The sequence below is a fragment of the Triturus cristatus genome, chromosome 9 (genome assembly GCF_964204655.1).
Source record: "Triturus cristatus chromosome 9, aTriCri1.1, whole genome shotgun sequence".
Taxonomy (NCBI): Eukaryota; Metazoa; Chordata; class Amphibia; order Caudata; family Salamandridae; genus Triturus; species Triturus cristatus.
The window spans coordinates 757805597-757823003 of NC_140592.1; the positions used below are offsets into that span (position 1 = coordinate 757805597).

General features: G+C 48.9%; 1 protein-coding gene across 1 annotated transcript in view; it reads right to left on the bottom strand.

The window, feature by feature from the left end:
* The window catches only part of EML3 (EMAP like 3), a 349814-nt gene that overhangs the window by 77889 nt on the left and 254518 nt on the right, over positions 1 to 17407 (bottom strand). The window contains exons 11-12 of the mRNA XM_085626072.1: positions 8467 to 8577; positions 8285 to 8380 (exon numbers count right to left, since the gene is read on the bottom strand). Coding sequence (XP_085482198.1) covers positions 8285 to 8380; positions 8467 to 8577 — 207 coding nt within the window. The remainder of the gene's footprint in view (positions 1 to 8284; positions 8381 to 8466; positions 8578 to 17407) is intronic.

Genomic DNA, 17407 nt, shown 5'->3' on the forward strand with positions numbered 1-17407 from the left:
GGGAATTAGCGAGAGCTCTAGCAGAGTGGGCTACCATGGCTGGCGCACCCAGGTTGGAGCTACTAAGTTGAGAGTAAGGCATGTCTGCCTCAGCCTGCAGACTACAAATGTTAGGTGTGGGAGAGGAGGAAAAGTGTAGGCAAATATCCCTGACCAGTTCATCCAAAGTGCATTGCCCATGGACTGTGGGTGTGGTAACCTGGAAGTAAGGTTTGGGCATTTTGCATTTTTGGCATATTCAAAAAGATCTATCTGAGGAAAACCGCACCGCCGGAAGTAAGGAAGTGGGGTCTGGGGGTGGGGTTTCTATTCGTGGACTTGTTGATGCGTCCTGCTGAGCAGGTCTGCCAAGTCGTTGCCCAGACCTGGAATGAACTGGATGACCAGCTGCACCTTTTAATTTATCGCCCACCGCCAGAAGCTCGGGGCTAAAGCAGACAGCTAGGGCGAGTGTTTGCCCCGGCTCCTTTAGGTAAAACATGGCCGTGGTATTGTCCGTCCGGACTAACACAACTTTCTTCTGAATGAGTGGAAGAAATGCTCGGAGAGCAAGCTGGATATCCAGCAACTCCAAGTGCTTGATGTGAAGACCCTGCTGTGCGGGCATCCACAAGCCCTGTAAGGTATGATCTTGGAGGTGTGCTCCCCATCCGGTGAGCAAGGAGTCCATAAAAATGGTCTCTTGAAGAACCAAGTCTAGAAAAGGCCGCCCCTGCAGCAGGTTGTTTGCGTTCCACCAATGCAGAGAACGATGTGTACCTCCCCAGATCAACACAAGATCTTCCTATAGGCCCTCTGTTTGAGACCACTGTGCTGCTAGGCAATGCTGTAAGGGATGCATGTGTAATCTTGCATGAGGAACTATAGCAAAGCAGGACGCAATCATGCTTAGCAAGCCCATTACCCGACGGTCTTGCTGAAAAAGAGACAGCAGGGTCTGAAACGCGTTAACCCTGGCAAGACGCGGGTACGCTTTTCCCACCCTTGAGTCTAGAGTAGCCCCGAGGAAGGGTAGTACTTGGAGGGGCTGAAGGTGGGATTTGGCTACATTTGTGATGAAGCCTAGCCTGTGAAGAAGGTTTATGGTTGTCTGTGTGTGTGCTAGACATTGCTGCTGCGTGGCAATCTTGATCAGTCAGTCGTTGAAGTAAGGAAACACGTGGATATCGCCCCATCAGAAGTGAGCTGCAACGATGGCTAAACTGTGGCAAATACCCTGGGGGCTGTTGTGACCCTGAGAGGCAGCTCTTTGAACTGATAATGCTGTCCACTCACCACAGACTGCAGAAATCTTCGATGGGGTTGGTGGATGGGAATATAGAAGTAGGTGTCCTTCAAGTCGAGGGCGGTCATGAAGTCGTCTTGCCGCAAAAGAGGGATGACATCTTGAAGTGTGACCAAATTAAAATGTTCCAACAGGATGCACTTGTTGATGGGCCAGAGGTACAGTATTGGTCTGAGGAAGTCATCCTTTTTGAGGATCAGAAAGTATAGGAAGCGGAACCAACTCTATAGCCCCCTTGGAAAGCAGTCTGTGCATCTCCTCTTGAAGCAGACGCTTGTGTTCCGTAGACAATTTGTGTGTGCGTCGGGGAATTTTAGGTGGTGTTTGGGTGAGTTCTTAACAGTACCCCTCCAATATGATGTCTATCCATGACTTTAGTTGTGTCTGAGTTGCTAGTGTTGGGGTATTATGTTTTCAAGAAAGAATGTAACTCTTCAACAGGAGACGCTGTGACTGGGATTCACTGTAAATGAAATGTAGCATTATGACTGGGTTGGTGGCTGATTTGTCCATTTTGATCTCTGGGCTATATGAAACGTGAGGTGGGGTGGTCTAACCGGAGTGTGCTGGTTGTTCTACGTGCTCGATTTGGAGCCACACCCTGTTGCATGCCGACTTTAAAAAGAAGGGGGAGGGTCGTGCTAGACTGTCTCCTCACGGGGCTCTGCCGTAGGGGCAGGGGTGCCTTGCGCCTGCGGTTTGTCTATTGCTTCCTGCTTAAAGGAGTGAAGTAATAGCGTCCATTGCATGGAAATGTGACGCTTATGAATACCTTTAATTTCTTCTGCTTGTAACGCCTCCTCCTCTGCCACCCCCCCACTTGCCCACGCTCCCCTCCAGGCAGCCAGCTATACTTCTTTTAGCTAACAGGATTGCCAGGGATGCGAAGCGCGTCTGCAAGTCTGTGAGTCCCGTTACTGTCTGGAGGGTGGCGTGTATGGTGGACCAATAGTTTTGAAGCATTGGGCAGTCCCAAAACATCTAGGGCAAGTGAAGGACGTATTTGGGTAGTAGCGTTGGCGCTTTTCGGGTGTCAGGTAAGCACGGTGTAATATGTGAAATGGTATGTTTTGAAAGCGGTAGTTGCAGGACACCTTTTTTGGAAACTCAAACGCCCTCTCCCATTCCTTGTCATGGAATGATCTCTGGATTTCTGCTTCCCAATTCTCTCGAAGTGGAATGAGGGTGATTGTGTTCAGTGCCCTCACCGCCTTATATATCCATGTCACCAAGTGCCGCCGGGGCCCATCTGTAAGATTGCGTGCAGAACAGGGTGCATGGGTGACTCTGTGTCTATTGTGTGCCAAACTCGGAGACAGTCTCCTAGAAGCTGCGGGTGTAAAAGGAACTGTCTTCTTGGGAGGTCCGTGTCTGTAGCAAGTACCGCAAATGTTTGCAACCGCCCATTTACATAGAGGGACCTGGCCGCCGTGACCGAGTGCTCAGTCCAAAAGCGTAGTGCTCGCTCCGTATAATAAGCGCAGCCTTTGGGGAATCCTACCAGTGGTTGGATGGAGGAGTACATGGGGGCCTCCCGTGTCATCTTGTGTATCCACTTCAGCCATGTGCGGGCCACCAACACCTGTAGTGGGCACTCCTGTTTTGGATCAGCTACCGGTAATAACATGCGATGTATGATAGGGATTGGAATGGGTCCAGTGTCTGAGTGGGTTTCCCCTATTGCACGGCCCGCTGTCCATCATGACACCCATTGTAATTGGGCTGCTAAGAAGTAAGCCTCAAAGGAGGGGGCACTCAGACCTCCCCGGTCTAGCAGTAACTGCAGTTTTGCAAGAGCTATTCGCCTACGTCCTGATCCCCAGATAAGGGTACCTAGGAGGGTATCCAGTTCACGGAAGAAGGGGCGGGGGAACCACCGGGAGGTTAGTGAAATAATATAATAATTGTGGGACCAATATCATCTTGGCCACTGCGATTTTCTCAATGGGAGCTAGGGGAAGGTCCTTCCAAAAGTTCACAGAGGATCAGATTCAGTCAAGTGCCCTGGAGTGGTTTCCTTCCTACATGTCTTGCGGTGTGTGGTACAGTCATATTCCAAGGTATTGTGCAGCCTGGACGCTCCATGATAGGTCTATTTCACCTATTTGTATTTTCTTGGGGGGGCAGGCTGTCTGAGAGTGGATATATTGTGGACTTGGCCCAATTTACCCTTAGGCCCGCTACCGCCTCAAAGTCTCGTAGTGTATTAAAAAGTGGAGTGAGATGCGATGTGATCTCACGGATATAAATAAGCAGATCGTCATTGTCATTTTTTTGGTGATACATTTTAAACAAATGCTTTAACATTTATAAAGATACTGAATATTGAATTCAATGTACAGTTGTGAGATACCTTAAGATGTGTTTGCTTTCCCTCCAGTATTTTGAAATATATTTTTTTTACCATTTTTAAACAATGCTTTACAAACAAGCACTGGCAGAAAAACAACAGCTTAGCACTCACATTCTGAAAGGGCGACCTATTGGCTTTTCCAATGCTTGATACTTTTGCAAGTTCCTTCTGGGTCATAGCACATTTCCATGCGATTTACATCATACTTCTTTGCATTCCTCAGACTTGATGCATCTACTTCCTGGAGTCCTATACAAAAAAAGCTGGTGGCTTAGTAGAGTCTCAGGGAGAGTGGGGTGGCTGCCCCATCTGTAACTGCCCTGGCTGACCCTTGTGCCCCACCACTATGACAGCTGCAATTGGCAAATACACGCACTCCTCTCTCAGCCTGTGGTCAGCAATGTTGTTCCTGTTTACATTTCACATTTGACTTGCTCTTGTATTCCCTAGGAGTATTTGTTTTTTCCAAGATGTGTTTCTGTAGTTTTTTTACTCAACATATTATTCATGTACAGCGCATATTGTGGAAAGAGTCGCCTCTAGGTGTCTGTGTGAGTTTTGGTTATGGATGGGTGTTTATAACAGGATAGGACTGGTAGATGTGGGTTAATGCCGAGGGACGGTCAGTGTGTCATAAAGGGCTTAAGAATACCTTCTCATACGTGACACACGTGCACAAAATCTTCATGATGGCCTGTTGTAGGTGGCCTCCACATGTTTTGTCTGTAGCCCCCCCCCCCCCCCCCCCATTGTACCCCATATAATAATCACTTCTAGAGACACCACTGTGGTCGCTACCCTGAACGTTCTCATCCGGCATGATCTACAACACACATCTGGGTGACCTTTCACTTCTCAAAACTCAACATTCACTTCCAGGTGAATCATTCTGCTGGAAGTCTTGACTACTTCCGGGTAATTGCCCAACTTTTGGAGAAAGTGCTTCTAGGCCTATGTGGAAACCTTCGTATTGTTTGGGTGGGATGCAAAAGGGATAAAAGTAGAAGATTGGGTGAGAAGAGGGTGGATATGTTGAGATGGAGGGGCATGTGGAAGGGACAGGATGAGGTGAGGAAGGGTAAGAAGCGGTGAGAAGAGGCAACATAGAGAAATGGAGAAGGATCAAAGACAATGGAGAGGAGATGGATGGGGATATGAGGGACAGGATGGGCGGACAGGATGGTGCCCAGGTAGGGATGAAAACATCCATCCTGTAATTTGTGGTTCCCATTAGCATGGTACAGATGATAAAAGGCCTTGGAAAGAAATGACCTAAACACAATGTTCTTGTCCTTTTACCACCCCTACATATCCAGTACAGTAGCCCTAAACAGCTCTTCCAGAGCACCTCTATACTAACCGCGTGCAAAACCCGCTATTTCAGTACTGGAGCCCACACAGCTCCCGTAAAGCACCGCAGTCTTGGCCTGTGGCACCCCAATACTTCAGTACTGGAACCCGCGCCATGAACATCCTCCTGGTGCGTAACATCTCTCCCTCTTTCAGTCCTGGGATCAGCATACAGCTCGGCTAATAGCACTCAATTTTGGCGTGCCGGGCACCACCCCTCCTATTGCAGTACTGGGATCCAACCGACGCACCTCATCCCCAGATTGAAGCCACCGTACCCACATTAAATACTCGCAGCCACAGACAGCTCTGCCAAGGCACCTCAGTTGTGGCACCCAGTACACACTGCTGCTGGAGCACTGGGCTGACCCTACTAATGCACCTCAGACGGAGGAGGGTTGGCTGGCACCCAGGGGTTCGTGGGGCTGCAGGGCGCACTGATACTGTCTCTCCTCACCCACTACAGGGCACAGTACAAGGTTCTGGCAGGTGCCAAACAAAGCTGCGCAGCGCGTGACCTCACCTGGGGACAGTATTTACATGTTATGTTACCACAGTTACTGCCCAAGGCAACTTCACAAGGAAACCGAGGGAAAGTTTTCGTGAACAATGTCTGTAGGCGGCAGAGTTGCAACTAGAGCCACATATCGGGGAGGGGGTGGGGGGATCTACGTTAGCAAGTAAATGGTATTTTAAAGACCTGTGGAGTACTCGGGTGCGGCTGTGTGTGTGCCCGGGAAACTGTCTCAGCCCGGCGTGCCACACACGAGGGAGGGGGGGTCTGAAGCTCTTTCAGCCTAATGGGCGTTGGACGCCTGGTAGGCGCCCCCCACGCACCCTTCTTGTCCGGTCCACGCAGCACCGGCGGACAGCCTATTGGTCAGCACAAACAACTCTCACTCTCACAGCACAGCACATCCGCGAAAGACAGCTTGGACCTGGTAAAGGCACGAGATCTCCGGCCTAGTGAAATGAGCGCAAGATTTTTTTTTAACGGAGTTTAATATAGGGCGAACTTGACCCGAAGGTATCGGAGCGCTTTACACGAGTACCAGTTGCATTACACGAGGACACATTCATTTTTGGTAGGCACGGGGAGATTAAGAGATTTTGCCCAGAATCACAGGATGTTGCGCGTCCTTGTCAAGACTGGAACCGGGTTTCCCAGCTTTGAAGTCGACCGCCCTAGCAGTCATCTCCCCTAGGCATACGAGCTCCACCATCGAGAAATGTGTGAAAGTTATAACTTGTGAAATGCGTGTACGACATAGCTGGTGAAAGGTGAGAGAATGTGAGTGAAAGGTGCAAAGGCTCACATCTATTGAAAAGTCAGAGAGATAAGGCCCAGTGAGAGCTGTAGACCAGACCTGGGGCAAGGTTAAAATCTCTCCATGACGTGTAGAAAAGACGACTGACTGGGCTGAGAGTAAGTGGACTACCAAGTGGCAGGCTTCCTGATTTAACGACGTTTTGGGCTTTTGGTTTGGCGCCAACCGGTGCCACTGGACATCCTATGGGGAAGATGTAACAGGTATAACAATTGTTATCATTTATATAGGGCACACCAGACACACGGTATTGCCTTTTGGGGCTTGAATAGTAAACATTATCACCCAGTTCAATGGTGCCCAATTTATGAAGCGCTGCAAGGCTCCCACTGTGAAAGCTGAGTGGCAGGGTGGTCATTCTTCAGAAGGGTGCTTTATTAATGCTGTTATTTACTCCTTTGGAAGTGCTAAAAAACAAGTGGTCAGTTTATTTCACGAACAAAAATTAAACACTCAAATGAATATTTTCAGGAATCCTGTGTGAATGTCCTATTTATTCACTTTATTTGTTTGTGTGTTTTTCTATAGCGCCACTGTACCAGAAGGTGTTAGCACTCTTCACAGAGAACTGGAATCAGATATGCAAGATATGTTTACAAAAAACTACTTTTGGCGTGAACAAAAGGGGGAGAAAAGAAAGATGGTGGGGAGGGGAGAGTAATAAAGGCATATAGATGGATCATCAAGAGGACAAGAGTAAGGAGAGGGGGAGGCAGAGAGAGGGTTGTCAAAACATGTGATTCAGAAATGAGAAAGGGGCCAGAGAAGCGGGAGGCAAGCAATTGGCTAATTGATACACGCTTTTAGTGCACTATTATGCCCATCGCCTGAGTTAAACACATCTGATCTAAAAGAACAATAGCAACCAAAGAGACTTTGCCGCCTTGTAACAGTACCTGTCATCGCCATTAGTACACACTGAGGAATGTGCTTTGATGCCCTAAAATATTTTATACCTTTACAACGGTGACACCAGTGCTTAATTTGAGCAGGTAGTTGCTGGTGGGAGCACTCATATTTGGGGACCAGCAAGTATTTGTCTGCATCAGATATTTACCAAGAGAAAAAGAGGGAAGAATACACAAAGGGCAAAGGTGAAGGAAGAGAAGGACGGAAACATTATCACAAAGAGAGAAAGCAAGAACCTGGCAGAGTGAGATAAAGGAGCAGGAAGTGTCTGGTGGTGGATGGAAGAGGCAGGAGGTGGATACAAGACTATTCAGCGTTGGTATAAGGCACGCCAACACTTAATAGCACTGGCCCGGGCTCCTGAGCAGTAGCCCAGCACTCATTCTTTTACAAATCAAGCACTGGATGGCACCCAGGAAGAGATACGCAATAAAGGCTTGTTTGTGGTACCAAAGTTGGACCCCCGTTGGACACAGCAGAAGGGGAAGGCTGCACACTTCATCTTTCAACTCCGAATAAGAGCATTGATGAGATCTAACACCCAATTATAATTTACACTTCAACTGATAGGTTTATACTCTCTTTTGTACTCTTCAGTTCTTTAAAGGTTCATGAACAGTACTTATAAACAAAAAAGTAACGACAACGACATACATATCTAATAACTGTATCAGTCAGTGGATCTAACGTTAGGGAATGGAAGACAGAAACCGTAATTAACTGCTTGGATTATCACATAACACTTAATTAAAATATAGTCCCAGGTGGATTCCTGGAAGCTCACCTTTATCTGGGCTTTTTTAGGGCCACAGGGCTTCCTGGGAGCATTAACTTCATATAAGCCTATTTGGCGTTAAAGGGATTCTACAACTCTCACCCTAATATGGACTTCCTTGGTGCCTAGGTGGAATCTAAGAAATTCATTTTAATCTGGATTTGCTCGGGGAATCATGTAATCCTTGTAAGCATACCTTGATGTCCCTCTGCTGGTTGCCCAGTGGAGGGCTAGTGGAGGGATTCTAGAACACTATTTTATGCCAGGGATTTTGGGCACCTCACCTTGATCTCTGCTTGCTTTGTGCCACGGGCGCAGTCCCAGACACTGAGCATGTGCTCGTTGGAGTCGTCCACCACACAGAGGTATGCACCTTGGTCCTGGAGGAGCAAGAGATAAGGGTTGAGAGGTCTCTCCAACATGCCCCACACTCGCCTATCTCATTACATCATCAAACAATACTTACCGCCCAGGAGAAGGCCAATGAGCCCACGCCTCGCTCAAAGTGGCCCAGGCCGATTTGTTGTAGGGTCAGCAGCGTGCTGGAGTCCCAGATGTGGACAAAAGGCTGCAGAGGCTGCAGGCAAAAAGAGAAGGAGAGGCTGCAATCCACAGTACCTTACACAGGGGGAGGGCTAGAGATAATGTGAGCGAGACAGAGAGGAAAGGGGAGTAAGGAAAAGAGGGAGTGGGGAAAGGAGGAAGAGAAGAAGGGAAGAAGCTAGAATAACTGAAAGAAGAGGGAGAAAGATCTACATACTCTCCCACTTATTACACAGAGTCACAGCCTCCATGATCTAAAAATTAGAAAGTTCTGCCACTTATATGCAATGGTACAACTGCAACAGCAAAATCACAAATATTTGACACCCATAACATTGATTACCAGATGTTTACTTTATACCTGAGATGTTTTAAGGCTTTTCCATTTAACCTGCTGTTGCAACATGGCATCCCACGACTTGGTTTCATCAGTGAAGGCTGCTCCATGCCCCAGAACTTTGCACTGATTCATTAGTTCCCTGTTGACATGCATTACATGGGTGGTATTATGCTAGCCCTTTCCCCTGGTACTTCTGATTTAAAAATGAAGGCATCTAAAACCCAAGGGCCTCGGAGGGGAGCGGGTATCTGTGATATCAGATGCACATAGAGGCAAATCTTTATGGGTTGTGTCAAGGTAGCCTAAATTATGAAGAGTTTGTGTACGAATCAAAGTGCCTTGAATACAATTCTCCGGCCTTGAGGTAGCCAGTGCAACTTGTGAATTGACGCTGACAGGGGCATGAGCCAAGCATTTCAGGCCACCAAGCATGGGACCATATAAATTGTTGACTACCAAACACCAAGACTTCTGTTTTGTCACCATTGAGTCTAAGGTAGTTATCTACCATCCAGGAGGCCACAGCCTGCACGCAATTTTTAAGATTTGCTGCGGACGCCTCTATGCTATTGGTGATTGACACAAAAATGTGTGTGTCATCTGCATAGGACAGAGCCTGCAGCCCAAAAGATCTAATGACCTTGACCAGAGGGGCAACATAGATGTAAAACAGGGTTGTGCTCAATGAAGAGCCCTGTGGGACTCCGCAGAAGGTATGTGGCATCAGAGTAGAATTGATCAGATTTTACTTTTTGTGACCGATCAGTGAAAAAAAGAGGACATAAGCTTCAGAGTGGAGCCTGTGACCCCAATTTCACAACTTTGATATGAGTATGCAATCCAAACATACAGAAGAGTATGCATATACCAGAATGTGAGATTTATCTAATATCGGTTGCGAAATGGCAGTCTCCCACACACTCTGTGGTGATACAAAAAGCTGGAAAGAAATCCTCTTTCCTTGAGATCATGTTAGGCCCTAAACCCCCATATCACAGACCCCCGTTTAGGCTAAATAGCTAATACCAGAATCTTACTCACTCAACTTCTATATCACATTTTTTTCTATTTCTGCCCTCTAACTAATGCCCCTCAGCATTCCATTACATTTTACTAGTTCCCTAGTTTGAGCACTTACCCCATTTTTATATCAAAGCGGATCAATGTGTTTACCTTCTGTATTAGATTTATATTTCCATTTTTTTTTTGTAAATCTTTTTATTAAACATACTCGACATAAAGGTACAGTTCCACATGGGTCAATGATAGGAAGCACAACAAAATCAAGTTACATACAGATACAGTAGGATAATGCATTGGAAATCACGGGGAGGGGGGATCATCACAATCAAAATTACAGGGGAGGCGTACATATATTGCCACGGTATTCATTCCAGGGAGCCCAAATCTTCGACCATTTCTGGGGGCAGCCCCGAGCTGCGTAAACTGTCTTTTCCCTCAACATACACCAATCAAGATCTTTCTTCCAATCCGCTATCTTGGGAGCATGTGATGCCCCCCAGAGTTGAGCGATGTTTCTCTTGGCGACCATGCAGCCCAGTGTGACCCATTGTGTGGCATGTGCGTTAAGGTCAGTGGGTTCCCAGATGTTGAGGAGGCATCTAGGGGCCTCTGTCATAATTTCGATCTCTAGTGTTTCACTCATTATTTCGTGTATCTTGCACCAATATTCCTGGATTGGGTCGCAGTGCCATATTATGTGTATGAACGTGCCCATTTGGGTGCACCCCCTCCTGCAAGCCCCATCTGCCGGACCACCCATATGTGTCAATTGGGGACCTGTGATATAAATTCTGTGTAGAATCTTTAGTTGCACCAGGCGGAGACGTGCTGGGATGGCGACAGTTTTGGGGGAGGAGACCGCTGCCTGCCAGTTTTCATCATCTAACTCGATACCATCTCCAGTCCATTTCTCACGCAGGGACAGCAGGGGATCGTCCATGTTGTTGATGAGTTTTCTGTAAGTCAGGGAGATAGCTTTTACAGGTAAATGGCCGTCTAGTAGTCTGTCCTCTAGTGGAGAAAATTCAGGTAGGGAGGAGTAACTGGGCAACGCTGTTTGCAATGCGTGCCGAATTTGCAGGTAGCGAAAATGCTCCGAATCTGACATAGCGTATTGACGTTGGAGGGTGTCAAAGGGCTTCACGTCATTTTTGTCCCAAAGGTCCCTAATGTAGGAAATACCAATTAGATCCCATTTATCAAAGCCTTTGGAGTTGCCCAGGTCCCCTAGCTTCTGGGAGTCTCACAACGGTGTGGCGATAGTCAGTCTATTGCTCCAGCCTAGCGATGTGGTTGCCGAGTACCAGATTTTAACTGTGTGGTTGGTGGGGCCAGTAAGTGGGTACCTGTTAGGTTTGGAGTATAGGGCTTGGGTGTAGGTTCCGTTTGGAAGGAGCCATCTGTCCATATTGAACCCCGGGTCGTCGGGCCGACCATAGGTGCCATGATTTATTGCTATAAGATGTGCTGCCCAGTAGTATTTTTTAATGTCGGGCAATCCGATTCCTCCATCATACCAGCTGAGCGTAAGTTTTTGTAAAGTGATACACGGTCTCCCATCCCAAAGAAGGTCCCGCTGGAGCCCTTTTATTTCTTTCAAATATGAATTTGGGACAGAGTCGGCCGAGTTCTGCAGGACATAAAGGAAGCGGGGCAGGTACATCATTTTAAAAAGGGCCGCCTTGCCCAGTAGAGAGAGTGGAAGCGATTTCCAGTTTGTGATATCACTTTTGAGTCTTTGCAGTGGGGGAACAAGGTTACGGGCATATCGGAGTGAGCTATCAAGAGAAATGAATATACCTAGGTATTTAAAGCCTTCTGAGACTATCGGTATGGGGCAATTTTGAGGTAGCGGGGGAGGACCCCCACAGAGGACATATAGGAGAGATTTCTGCAAACTAATACGGAACCCGGTGTAGCTGCCAAAAATGGCTAAGATGTCAAATATGGCAATAAGGGACTTTTTGGGGGATGCAAGATATAGGAGGATGTTGTCCGCATATAAGGAGATATGATCTTCCCAGTCCGCCGACCACCGTAGACCACGGATCATCACGTCCTTACGAATCCATTCTGCAAGGGGCTCGAGGGCCAATGCAAATAATAGGGGAGACAGGGGGCATCCCTGACCGGTCCCTCAGCTAAGTGTAAAGGTCTCTGATTTTTTGTTGTTGACGACTACCTGATCCAAAGGGGAGCTGTACAGCAAGCGCACCCACCGGCTGAAACCCGGCCCAAATCCCAACTTTGTGAGCACAGCGAAGAGATATGGCCATTCAATTGTATCGAAAGCCATAGTGGCATCTAGGGAGACTGACCGCATCTTCCGAATGGTCGGCACCCTGCCCAAGACCCCATGTACTCTGCGCAAATTCAGAGCAGTGTTCCTTCTTGGCATAAACCCCGATTGATCCGGGTGTACCAAGTCCCCTATTACCTTAATCAGCCTATTTGCAAGCTTTTTGGCTAGGATTTTAGGTTCTGCATTAAGCAATGAAATAGGTGGGTAGGAGGCGCAATCTGTTTTGGATTTCCCTTCCTTGTGAATTGGGACAATGGTTGCAATTCTTTGGTCTAGGGGCAGCGACCCCTGTTCCAGACTGTCTTCAAACATAGATTTCAGATATGGGGCTAGTTTATCTGGACGGAGCTTGTAAAGCTCGATCGGGATACCGTTTGGGCCGAGTGCCTTGCCAGAGTGAAGCGCTCGTATTGCGCTCGCTATTTCGTCAGCGGTGAGGGCACTATCCATGAATGCTCGGTCATCGTCCGATAGCGCTGGGATGGAGCTATCTCGTAGGAGTTCCGAAGAGTCCGCCTCGGTGTATGGTGCGACGGAACTGTAGACTGTGTGAAAGTGTGTTGCGAATTGGTCAGCTATGCCCTGGGGATCTATTATGGGGGATCCATCAGTGCTTCTAAGTTCCGGGACAGGCCTACTGGCGTGTTCTTTTTTTGTCCAACCAGGCAATTAATTTTCCCGCCTTATCTCCCTAGTCAGAGTCAGCCCAGTCTGTCCTGCCCCATTAATTTGGCGCGGTCAGTGACCAGAGCCCTTTATTCGTCCTGGCGGAGGCGGAGTGCATGAAGGGCCTCAGGTGAGGGACCAGAATTAACGTCCTGCTCAAGCCAATAAATCTCTTGCTCTACGTCGGAAATGTCTTTCAATTTGTCTTTTTTGGATCCCGCTATTAGGGAGAGAGCCTGGCCCCGGACCACTGTTTTAAAGGCTTCCCATAGTGTTTGCGGTGAGTCAACAGTGTGTTTTTTCTCCAAAAAGTAACTGTCTATGGATTTGATCAGATTCTTGCGTATTTTAGGGTTTTTGAGATACCAAGGATTGATTGGGGCAATGCGTCCAACCTGGGAGTGGTCAAGAACAATATGGACCCAAAGGGGGAGTTGTCGGAAATGCCCCTAGCTAGATGTCGTATCTCGTGGATATCTGCAACCTGTGGGGCAGGAACAACTATATAGTCCAAACGAGAGAGGCTGTTGTGCGCCCCGGAGTGAAAAGTGTGTTGGATCTTATCAGGGTGGTGTGTTCGCCAACCGTCCACTAACCCCAATGCTTCTAAGAAGCTAGAGAAGGAGTGTGCAGTGTGAGGGATTATGCGAGGGGGATGTCTGTCTAGTGAGCCCGATATTGTTGAGTTGAAGTCACCGCCGAGCACTAGATGGCCATCTGGTAGCGCTAGCAGCACAGTGCTGAGGTCAGAAAATGTTGCGGCTTGTAACCCTGGAGGTGCATATATTGACATGAAAGTAATGGTTCGGCCATCCCAGGTGCCCGTAATGCCAACATACCTGCCACGGTTATCCACATAGGTGGACTCAGGTGACAGGGGGAATTACTTCTTTTGCATGATGCCCACCCCTCTGGAATTGAACGCAAAACCTGCATGCGCAACCATTGAGTAGACCCATCTATGCATAGCTTTGCAAGTGTTACCAATAAGGTGAGTTTCCTGAAGCAATACAATGTCCGGCGATAATCTCTTGATATATTGCAATACTATACTCCTCTTGATTTTGGCCCCCAACCCGTTAACATTCCAACTTAAGATTTTAACTTCCTTGTTACACTACACACCCATTGACCTGTATGCAGAGCGTAGCAGTTGCTTCTGTTACAGACTGGCACTGTACCATCGAGATAATGCGAAAGATAACAAACAAGAAACCATAGGACAAATAAACAGAATACCCCAACCCAACAACCCCCCATCCCGCTGCCCTGCCCTCTGGGCTTAAAACTGCCCATCAAAAAACTCACAGAGTGCCTGTCGCCCTAAAAAATTCAAAAGGAAGAAAAAACAGGGGGGTAAAGCAGTGGGCTCCGTGTCCTTGCCCTATGCTACATAACTATCGCACCCTTATTGAACAATTAACATAAGGCCATAGATAAGCTAACAGTCCCCTTTAAATAAGACACAAATATCCCCCCTCCCTAACCTACCCCGCATCAATTGTTCCCCCTACTCTCAGAAAGGCTGCCGTCGTCCAAGACTCCACCTCAGGCCGGTCAACTGTCCGCATGCCCCCCGGCTCCTCGATCAGTTGGGTTTTTAGTCCCTTGGTGGTCAATCCATTCCGCAACTGCTTCCGGATGATCAAACAAAACACGCTCTTCCCTCCGCCTCAACCCGGAGGCGCGCTGGGAACAGCATCGAGTACTTCAGGCCCCTCTCTCTCAGGTCACGTTTAACTGACAGGAATGACCTCCTTTGCTTCTGCACCCTTTGTGTGAAGTCAGGGAAAAAGGAGATGTCTGCATTTTCATAACGAACGGGGCCACCGGCTCTGGAATTTTGAAGGATCACGTCCCTGTCTCGGTAGTTGAGGACACGAGCCAGCATGGGACCCGGGGGGAGCGCCCGGTTTGTGTCGGCCGCCTGGGACCCTGTGAGCTCGCTCTATCACAAAAAATTTACTGAGACCCTTGGGTTGCAGGTGTTTGAGAATAAGGTCCTCAACAAATACGTCCGGAGTTTGCCCCTCGGATTTCTCCAGAACTCCCAGGATGTGGAGATTATTGCGGCAAAGTCAGCCTTCGTAGTCATCAAGCTTGAGGTCTGTAAGGTTCCGAGAGTCCTGTAGTTCCTGGACCTCCCTTTGCAATTGTGTGACGTCTCCCACTAAGCTAGTGGTCGTAATCTCCACCTGCTTGACCTTTTCATTAAACTTTCCCATGTCGGCCCTGATAAGATTAATGTTAATGGCCACAGAGTCCAAGGAGGTCTTGACACCTGTGATGGCCTCCATGACGTCCTTAAGGGAAAGCTCCTGCTCCTCCACCCCGAGGCTCCCTCATGCGGTTTCCTCAGACAGATGGCCCCGCTGCGGGTCTTTGGACACCGTGTAACGGTCCAGTTTGTTAGTTTGGACTGGCTTCGGTCCCCTGGTCCCGGACCCCTTAGCGCACTCCATTGTGGTAGTTAAGGTGAGTCACCGATGGGATCAGGGTATCAGGGGTGGGTGGGTGAGGTAAAGCTCTCGGCTCCAATTCAGATTTGATGTGTGTGTCACTGAGAGTCTTACACTCTATCCCATTCACCACTGGGCTGGAGGCCCTTCGAAAGCTGGTCTTAGTGGCTGTACCATTCGAGGGCCACAGCAGTTAGTAAGAACAGGGGATCACGAGCCAAGAGGCGTCCACCAGTCCTGAAGGGTGAGCCCTACTGGTCACTGGGATCACCGGTTACAGTCTAATCAGCTCCTGATCCCACTCCCACCAGTGAGAGGAGAAGGCACAGGGGGCCACCCGATCTCCAAGGGGGGGGGGGGGTGGGGGGAGGCCGTTGGGTGAACAACGATGGGAAAAGCAGAAAAAGAGTCTTCACCTGTGAAGCTGTGCCGCCACCATTGACCATCCCACGGCCGGCGCACTTTGTCTCGCCGCGAATTGACGTGCCATTTGACTTCACCAGTGCACCTCAGCAAGGTCACAATCGCCGCTGCCAACGTTGTCCTCGACTACTCCCCCCATAGGTACTTCCGTTGTGCGAGGATCGCTGCAGTGTCGAAGGATCACGGCGCCACCGCCTAGATGGAGAAGGATGTTTGGTGCTGTCTTCCGGGAGATCAATTGACGTGGGTCCTGGCTTCAAGCTCCATTGAGGGTCGTAGCTCTCAAAGGGCAAGGGGAGTCAGCAATGGCAAGGCAGGCAACGGGAGGGCCACCACCATCGGGGACGCGCCGCCACTATTAACTGCCCCGCGGCCGGCGCGACCTGCTTCCCAACAGTTGTGCCTTACGTCTTCACCAGCATGTCAGTTATGAGGCTGTGAGCACCCCTGCTGCTTTGCGTATAAAGGACCCTTCTAGGCTCTGTAGTCGAGCAAAGATCGTGGCGGCGCTTTGATCCGCGACGTCACCGCGGGGTGACGATGGGCCAAGCTACTTTCACTATTAGGGCTGTGCCGCCGCCATTTTGTGTCCCGCGGCCGGCGCGCTCTACCTCACAGCTACGATTGCGCCTCTCACTCTCACCCGTGTGCCGCAGCGTGTTCACAGACTCCTCCGCCATCGCAGGTCTCCAGGGCCCTCTCAGGTGTTCCCGTTGTGTGAAAGACGCTGTGGCGCATCGAACTGCGGCGCCACCGCTGGGCGAGGGTGGGCTAGCTGGAGCTCCCGTCCGGGAGGCGCAGCTACTGTGGGCCCTGACTTCAGAACCCTTTGCAAGCCGCAACTTTTAAAGGGTGATTGCTCCTTTGTTCGGCACGATCCGTGTACTGGAGCAGACGGGATGGACTCCGCTAACGATCCGACATCAGGGGCTGCAGTCAGGTGTGATGGATTTTGAATCAGGATAGACGAGGGCTAAAACGGACGGCGGAGCTCACAGACTACGCGGCCATCTTCAGTCCGCGCTTGGCCACGCCCCCCTATATTTCCATTTTTGCACCAATTTTAAAATGGCGAATTTGTGTATTTTAATGTGTGGTGCAATTGGAAGACTGTAAGGCTCTCATGCTGATCCGTCTACAATTATGTGGGATGAGTGTTTGTCACAGAGATTTTCAGAAATGCACTATGCCAAGATATGTGTAAAAACAATGCTTTAGTGCCGAGCAAAAATATAGCTGCATTTATGTGTAAGTAACAAGAGAGGAGACATAATCTCATCATATCTTTTGATCACATGAGAATGAGCCCTACTGGGCCTACTGTTTTTCTGCTCGAGCAATCATGACTTTCCTCAGGCTTAGGTGCAGGGTTTGCTGTTAGGATAACACAATGGATGTTGACGTAGCCCTCCTGGTTATCAACATGTGGGGGTTGCAACACTGTGCCAGAGTATGTACCCAAGTCATGGGCAATGGAGTAAACACTGATCACTGGACAGAGGAAAGATGGAGGGGTCCCCTTAAGAAATCCACACACTGCCAACTGTGTTGTTAATGAGTTTCAAGGCAGAAGGGTGAGCTACTTTCAAAGTTGTGATTTGGGACAAACAAGTATTTAGGAGTTAGGAGAGTGCTCTCTCGCCCCCCAGAA